Genomic DNA, 8,293 nt, shown 5'->3' with positions numbered 1-8,293 from the left:
AATATAAAAAACAATTGATATTAACAGTCTAGCTTAATATTAGGACACCTTTCCTTAATGTGACTGTATACTTTAAAAAAAACAAGTGGCGGAAGATCAAGGACGAGAATAAGCCCAGTCCTGTAACTCTAAATGAAATATGGGTATCTCATTCGATGGCTAGTTTGGGCCTTGAAAATGATCGGCCCACCAGGAACAGAATTTGAAGACGCTGAAATCGTGTAGACGTAGTAGGACCATTTTTCAATCCAGATCCATCCGCTTGCTAATCAAGCTAATCACCAACCCTCATCAAAGATCATGCCGTCCAAGTTTTAGGCACACAACTTTTGTTGACGTGCAAAAGAAAAGGGAGGAGATTATGGTAATTGACGATGCGCGTCCGTCAAGGCAACGCATTGTTATCGCCCACGATCTTTCTAAGTTTACAAAACACCATTCCCAACGGATTGCATGTTAAAATCTTAATCAAGTACGTGCCAATTTGATAACGCCGTAAGACCTTAATTAAGATTTTAGGTAAAGTAAGAAGTTGTCGACGGAGGGATGGACTGACTTGCCAAAACATAAAAACCATGACATTATTTCAAGTCTCGGAACCTCTATATACAGCGCGCGAATGCTTGTAACTAAACAGTTCCTGTATAACCTTTTTTTTTTTTTCCCAACCTCAGAATTTCCCAGCAGATGGGAACTCACAGGCTCCCGTGTTGAACTCACCCACCCATTAATGCCAGCCAAAAACGTGATCTTAGATCAAACTCCGTCGCAGCCCTTGAGGATTCGACACGTCAAGAGGAAAACTCAAAAGAGTTCAGGATTTCATCTGTTTTGCATTGTGGTGCCGCATAATGAAAGATGATGTGGCCCCTAGCTGTGCCTGTACATGCTTTGCGCCTAAGCTTCTGAAGTAGTGAAATACAAATAACTGGAGCTCCTCGAGACTTCGACGACAGTTCCATGTACTCCCGTCTGGTGCCCAACTGAAGGTACCAGCTAACATAGAGAGAAGGGCTGTCATTCAACAAAATTGATGTGTCAGCATCTTAAAAGAGATTGCTTCTCCTCAAATCATAGATTCACCATTCTCTACCACCTTAGAGTCAGTGTTTTTACCACAAACTTTAACATCAAAAGGTCATTCTGCCACTGGAACCTCTTTGAGAGAGAGAATATCATCCCGTGGATGAGCTTCTTCCACTTGAACTTTAACTTCGTCACCAACCTCTACACCTATGGACATTGAGGCAGAAGCTTGAAGTCCAACCTGGAAAGAGTACATCATCATTAGTTTTTTGACTGAGAAAACGAACAATGCAACAGGTAGCACGTCTTGACAAAGCCCTGAGACGACTCCTTTTCTCTACTTTACCATTTTCGATTCCTTTTCTTCAACTTACAATTTTCTTTTTATTCAATTTCTTTTTTTTTTCTTTTTTTTTTTTGTGGGGGGTTCTCATTCATGAAGGGTGCTTCTCTTCATTAATGAAGGAAAGTTGATTATCTTCTCTTCAACCAAGTTGATGGTCTCAATATCATACATAATCTGACATTTGTCGTAGCTAGAACAGGAACATGTTTTTATGGAGAATCTTTTATATTCTCTTTAATCAAAGTAAACGGTATGAGTATCATACATAGTCTGACATTTGTTGTAGCTAGCAGACAAGCATGTATTCTAGGAGAATTTTTTCACCTTAAAAAAAAAGAAAGGCAATTACACAAAACTCAACAGCAAATGGAGGAAGAAACATGAGTTCAATTCAAATATTAACTGTCACATCATTACCTCCACCAAGAGTATTGCGGCCATCCTATCTTTAATAAATCTGAGTACCAAAGCAGAAAACCTTTTCTCTTTTGGTTGCCGTCTTAAATACTCCAATATCCAATACCGTAGACTGCTGTTGCAAAGCTTCCTGACTACTCGGGTGCTCATGTTTACTAAAGATGCAATTCCTTCAAATTGACCAGCTGAGAAAGGAGGAGAATCACCTCTAAGAAATGCTTTTACCTGCATATTGGCAAAAAAATTTAACAAATTCATGGAACACAACAAATGCCCCCTTCTCAGTTGCAGTTGTTAGCTTATGTTTAAAAATAGTATGTCAAGGAATAAATATTAACCAATTTGTAACTTTTTGGCTTGTGACAGGAAAAACTTCGTAATTTGTTTATGAGACACTTCAAGAAATGTTACAGCCTACTTTTCCAGGAGGAAAACAGGCTACGAATGTCAAAACCACCGTTGAAGCAGCTATGCACCAGTAGACAGATGATATGCATGATACTCACCCCATGTACTAAACGAAAAACCTTACCTGGTAATGAGCAAGGAGGTCCATATATCTTCGGATGGGAGATGTAAACTGAACATAGCCAGGAAGTCCTAGAACCCCATGACGGATAGGCTTACTGAAATCCATCTCAGCTGCCCGCATTATTCTAACAATTGCTGAACTCCTCACAGGTCCTTCAGGAAGATGGGCAAATGCTGATGTATCAATATTTGATTGAGGCTGCCCCCTATATGGTAATGGGATGTGGTTACAAGAACCATAAGTGGCCATAACTTCCCCACACAGGATCATCATCTCAGATACAAGTCGCATAGCAGGATCTGACTGGTCTTCAACATATAGTCTAATCAAAGGCTCTGGATCATCTGGATTTGCAACCTTGATTCGTGTTTCTAATGTGGCCGTGTCTATTGCACCCTACACAAAGCTTTTTCAGTTCAATTACAACTTGAACCAAAAAACCGTGGCACTTGGCCAACATGGATGGTTTGCAATATCACAACCTTAAACAATAGTAACACCGAAGAATGTGGATGATAATCTGTTTGCACTCCAAATATACAAGAAGCTCATGAAGAAAACCTTTCACAAAATTAAAGCATGATAAAATGATAAGTGCTCCAAACAAATTTGGAAATCCTAGAAATCAAACGTGCCACCACAAAATTTTAATGCTGGCCACAGCCTTCTCATGAATTCAATTAGCTAAAGGCTCGTGCTTGATTTATGCGAAGGGAAGCAAAAAAGAGGCCATGAATATATTATACAAAGCAAGAACTTCACACATTTTCTGTAGGAGTTGCTTGATGCCACCCCATTCAGTAAAGATGAATGAGTGAAAACTCAATAATTGGTGCAGCTAACTGAAACTTTATTACATGGAAATTAAGTAGCCATTGTTAAAGGCCAGAAAATCATGTCAACTTTCACCTCTTCCATTTTAAAAATTTAAATATGTGAAGAACAACTGAAAGTTTTGAAGGACGCCTGGTTAATTTCATGCACACACTATTGGTAAATTTGCAAATAGCATATTCGAAAGTTTTGAAGGAAGCCTGGTTAATTTCATGCACACACGATTGGTAAATTTGCAAATAGCATACTCCATACCACAACAGTGACATCTTTCATGAACATAAGGGGTAACTAGACCAAGAATTTTGTGAATATAATTAAACCATGGAGATGAATATGTTAAAACCTTGGAAAAGAAATTGACCTGTTGTTGCCGCCATCTGAATCGCAGCGCAGCAGCCTTTGACAGAATTTTCAATTCAATCTCCTCTTCCAGATTCAAAAGAAGGAGCTCTGATGCACTCTCATATGTCAGCATGTAAGTTGGTTTGATTATGGAATTGTCCACAGAATATTCTGCAATACTATAAAGCCATAAAAGTGAAACTCCTGCTAAAAATAGTTTTTCTCAAACCTTGTTGAAATGTCTACTATCTATATAGTTGCTCATCATTCAACAAATGATTCGTTCAAATGAGGCAAAACTCGTGCAGTGATGCTGGGTACATCAAAAGGTAATATAATTTAGGTAAACATGCAAGAGTATCAATTTTTACAGTATCTTTAAGCAAACATGTAAGAGTAATTCGAATTATGCGTTCAGATCACTCGCTCCAACTGAAAAGCAAATTCTGAAGGATTCATGGACACTCTCACATATACACCAACTATGAAAATGCACAATTAAATGATTCTCTAAATTTCAGAATTCCTCAACCCCAAAATGCATACTGACATCACAAAGAAGGGTTAAGAATGAAAGTATCAAAACCTTCACTCTGGAAATTACATCCACTCACCTACAAGAGACACAACCAAGCAGGGAATGAATTTTATAAAGTTTCTCTATAGAGGCCAAAATACTCTCTCCTGTCGTAAAGGCTCGAAAACACATTGCAGAGCTTTCAGGTCAAAGCCCAGAAAACCCATTTATCTAGAAAACCAAAGTAATCCTCACCCTGAGTGCAGCCTTCTAAAGGCAAAAGTAATCCCAAGGCGAAAAGAATGGAAGCCGAAGGTTCTCCGGGATTTCTTTCTGATTTATAGAATAGTGGACTTAGAATCGATGCTTTGCAGTGGAATGCCCCTTCTCTCTTGATCTAAGCCCTCCCCATTCTTTAAACTGATAACTCTGAAGTCTTTTCCTCTAAGCTTGATGGCATGATAAGTAACAACAGAAGTGCAGATGCAAAGCTGGGACCTCATAAACTGAAATTTGCTAAAAAGACTAGCTAACAGGAGCTCACCTTCCATCAGGTCGCAGTATAACAGATACTGTTACAGCATTGCAGGGTTTTCCTTGCTTCAGACTCATGCCTTCCATCGCCAATTTCTCAGGAAACATAGGATAGGTTGCAGTTGGTAAAAATATGGAAGTTCCTCTTTTCATTGCCTCTCTAAGAACAAGATTAGATCAAGCAATGCCCTATTACAGCTTATTTGGAAAAAGAATTGCTATGAAAAACAAGAACTACTTGTCTATTATGCTTCCAGGTCGAACTAAGCTCGTTGGGTCTGCAACATGTATCCAAACCTTAATTCGACCATCTTGAAGCCTTGTAGCACTCAGTGCATCATCAAGCTGAAATGGATTGTGAGGAAATCCATTATGGAATACAACACAATAAAGACAAACAGGAGATCGCAATAAGACCAAAAATTACCTCATCAGCCTCATCAACATCAATGGCATAAACCTTCAAGTGGGTCAAATCTAATCTGACATTCTAGATATAACCATGAGCAAATAATTATGTCACAAAAAGAATATGAAAAAATATACAATCTCATGTGGAGCTATAACTGCATTTTCTAAACTTAATTCCGAAGAAAACCGTCATCTTCCAGTTACTTTGAGCAAATATAGTCTAGCTAGTGTGACTCAATTTCATGCAAAATTTAAAAGTGTTAAGAGGATATAAGAATTGCAAAGCCAGTATACCACATCAAGGTCGTCATACGATTCTGATAACAGGCTTCCAGCAGCTGCTAAAACCCTGTCTGGGTAATCAGTGTGAATGCTGTACTTCAATAAATCAAGATTGACATGTACAGGGAAGTAGCCAATGTCTATGAGTAGATTTAGGGCTGCTGCTGAAGTTTTTGATAGCCCCATCTCTTTTAGAATCTGCCAAAACCAATAGGAGAGATGATATAACTCTTTCTCTTTTACACAATTTCGAAAGGCATTAAAAAATAACCATCCTTCAATTATAAATAAGACTTATCAGGATCTGCAACTGAACAGGAATACTATCAAGTGATATTAGCTTATAAAAGAAGTTACCATCCCAGCAGTTTTCCTTTGGTCATCATTCTTGAAATCATCAATAGCATAAGCTTCAAGAGACCCAATTCTGTGCCAAATTTTCTCTTCACTTCTCCACGAAGACTTTGAGGGTTTAGCATGTGGAGGCATTCCTTTGGCAGATTTCAATAACTGCATAAACTCATGAAACTCCCTTTCAGCCAATTCTTTGGCATGCTTTTTTTGAAGAAGCTCTTCCACCTAATTGTTCAAGTTAAGAGGACCTTAGTTTACTATGAATAAACAAGTAATAACTTGAAGGTCATTGGCACAAGTAAATACCCCATCCCCATAAGGGGAAAACATTGACCTTGACCAACAAACATAACGTTTTTTTTTTTAAAGGAAGCAAACTAGCCTAAGGAAATCATGCAAACAAAAAGGCCAAGCATAATTCACAAGATGGAGAAAGACTAAGAACCACAAATACATTTTCTTACAACATAAAGCAGTACTACTCAATGAGACATACCTGAACAGCAGGTCGAGGACCATATAGAGAGAAAGGACCTTTTGTCTCCAGAACTGTGAAGTAAACATCATCATTTGACAGCAGTAAATGGGCACAATAGCTCTCAAGGGGCTCCGTACTACCAAAAATCATCTGCTAGCATAAACCAAGGTCATTAGAAGAACAAGAAGATGAAACCATGACAATTTTAATAGGTATACCTCAGCTAGTTGCTCAATAGTTACTGACTTGCCCTTTTCAAGCAGCTCAATCCATGCAAACTCAAGTAGTGCTGGATCCTGCAATGAATAATGAATTTCCAAACTCAACTACAACAAGCTAAAAACTGCAAACATGTTCTTTTAACTGTAAGAAGAACCAACCAAGTTACTCTGAGCTCTCTGAATGAAGTCTGATATCTGTGTATGGTCAAAGTCCTCAATACCCGGAGCAATAAATGTTATTTGTTGTGGTTTTATGGAGGTTGTGACACCATTCTGAATCATTAAGAACCAAAAGAACAATCAGACCACCTGAAAACCTGAAAAACCTACAAACAAGGAATAAAAGAATGAGTTCTAACACCTAGCAACATATCTGACATGCAGCGTATTGTTTCAATAAAACCTGATCAAAGACCATCCAGTTCTTCTTGCCGTCGGGTTTCTGAGCAACAGCCAGCAATACCCTTCCGGTGTCTTTCTTGAACTCCAGCAGCAACCCTTTCTGCAGTGTTCGTTTTTCCAATTTATCTTGGAGAAGCTCCCCACTAGTTGCTAACCTGCAGAATTTTTCTGTCAAACACCGCAACCATAAAGAAACAGACCAACCTTAGTCTTAATATGAGGCACTGTTGACTATTTTAATGGACCTAGACGTTCTAGATACTGGCATGATAACAATTCAGAACACATATATCACAAGGGGCCAAAAAGTGGTAAGTCATGGGTGACCTATGTCAGCAGGAAAGCCCACCTATCTTAAACGAGTTTCCACTCATCAGGCCAGCTCCAAGTCAAAAAAAAGTAGAGGTATACATACTACCAGAGAATATATATATATACGGTAGTTTCATTGAAATCAGTCTTCCTGGTCCCAGAAGATACAATGCAAATAACCAACAGATGAATAAAATCGATACCTGCTGTTAGCACTTTAAGAAATCAAGGCGAAAAAGCAAAACAGGTCGGCCCAGAATCATATATTGATCGTCTTCCATTTCATTTTCCCAACAAATCAATCAAAGTTAAACTTATGTCAAGTCCAATTTACAATTCTCCAAAGCTCAGGCACCATAAGTCATCCCATATTAATTCAGGCGTTAAACCATATTATTGCCTATATAAACGCACATAGGGGCACTCTAAGCTTTCCAGCGAACTTACTCAACATTTATATGCACTGGCACATAATAAGGACTTCGTAAAAACATAAATTGCAATTGAGAACCACATTGACGTAACAGCGGGGAAAATATGAAATTATGACAATCCGTGGGAGTGTAGATACTTGTTAGAAACGCGGAGTTGGCGGCGTTTGCGCAAGACCCCCAGCTCCTCCATGACAGTGTCGACAAGACTTTGAACTGAGTAACTTCGAATGCTTCCACCATAGCTACAAAAACACCACCGTGACCCAATAATTGAGAGATGAAGCCCTAATTTGGAGTGGTTGGGATGCCGCACGGTCCTGACTTGGCGGACACAGCTCCGAAAAACGGCGAACGGCGGCGACGCGGCAGAGCGAAACGTCACGCGGGTGTTCAATACTCGAACCGCCATTGGTTATCGTAGTTAACTAATTTCTGTAAACGACAGCACAAAATTTCTGCATCAAGAGTTGATGTAGAAATATTTATGGGAAGGAAGAGGAAGAGGGACGGGCTTCTTTCAATTGAGAGCAGGAAGGAAAGGAAGGATTGGATGCCCGCTGTCGCCTGTTGATAATATTGTGCTTTTAGATTGCCGACTTCTACTACGCTAGAGGGTGGTTGAATTAAACACCCAAAAAAAAAAAAAACCTTCCAAAATTTTTTTAGCAATCGCTCTAAAAGTAAATCTTATACTGACAGTGTATACACTATCACGGTTAGATGCATGATACACATGTACAATTTGATTTTCAAATTTAAATTATATTTCATATATCTAGTAGTGAAAGTTTATACACCATCCCTATATAAAAGATTAATTCTAGTTCAAATTATGATAAAATATGCCC

General features: G+C 38.7%; 1 protein-coding gene across 4 annotated transcripts; it reads right to left on the bottom strand.

The window, feature by feature from the left end:
• Window positions 1-556: 556 nt before the first annotated feature.
• On the bottom strand, window positions 557-8,048 carry LOC113695796 (ribonuclease II, chloroplastic/mitochondrial). Of its 4 annotated transcripts, none has more exons than XM_027214952.2 (15): window positions 7,583-8,048; window positions 6,701-6,854; window positions 6,457-6,570; window positions 6,295-6,372; window positions 6,095-6,226; window positions 5,602-5,823; window positions 5,257-5,442; window positions 4,979-5,041; window positions 4,790-4,896; window positions 4,562-4,711; window positions 3,520-3,679; window positions 2,322-2,717; window positions 1,790-2,014; window positions 1,097-1,267; window positions 557-1,014 (listed from the first exon to the last, which is right to left on the bottom strand). In XM_027214952.2, the coding sequence occupies exons 1-14, from the start codon at window positions 7,852-7,854 to the stop codon at window positions 1,139-1,141; spliced, it is 2,388 nt and encodes a 795-aa protein (XP_027070753.1). In that variant the 5' UTR covers window positions 7,855-8,048; the 3' UTR covers window positions 557-1,014; window positions 1,097-1,138. The 4 variants fall into 4 exon arrangements, with proteins under 4 accessions (XP_027070753.1, XP_027070752.1, XP_071910395.1 ...); XM_027214951.2 differs by having other exon boundaries at window positions 1,117-1,267; XM_072054294.1 differs by having other exon boundaries at window positions 1,117-1,267; window positions 6,457-6,623; window positions 7,583-8,047.
• Window positions 8,049-8,293: the final 245 nt, after the last annotated feature.

Source organism: Coffea arabica, chromosome 6e (genome assembly GCF_036785885.1).
Source record: "Coffea arabica cultivar ET-39 chromosome 6e, Coffea Arabica ET-39 HiFi, whole genome shotgun sequence".
In the NCBI taxonomy this organism is placed as follows: domain Eukaryota; kingdom Viridiplantae; phylum Streptophyta; class Magnoliopsida; order Gentianales; family Rubiaceae; genus Coffea; species Coffea arabica.
Note: the sequence above shows the minus strand (reverse complement) of the source record. Positions and strands in the feature narration are given on the sequence as shown.

Coding starts and splice junctions, on each gene's coding strand:
- LOC113695796 (XM_027214952.2), bottom strand. CDS start 7,854: ATGGCGGTTCGAGTATTGAACACCCGCGTGACGTTTCGCTCTGCCGCG. Junction 6,373..6,456: donor AGAGAGCTCAGAGTAACTTG/GTTGGTTCTTCT, acceptor TATTCATTGCAG/GATCCAGCACTACTTGAGTT. Junction 4,712..4,789: donor CCTGGAAGCATAATAGACAA/GTAGTTCTTGTT, acceptor TCTTGTTCTTAG/AGAGGCAATGAAAAGAGGAA.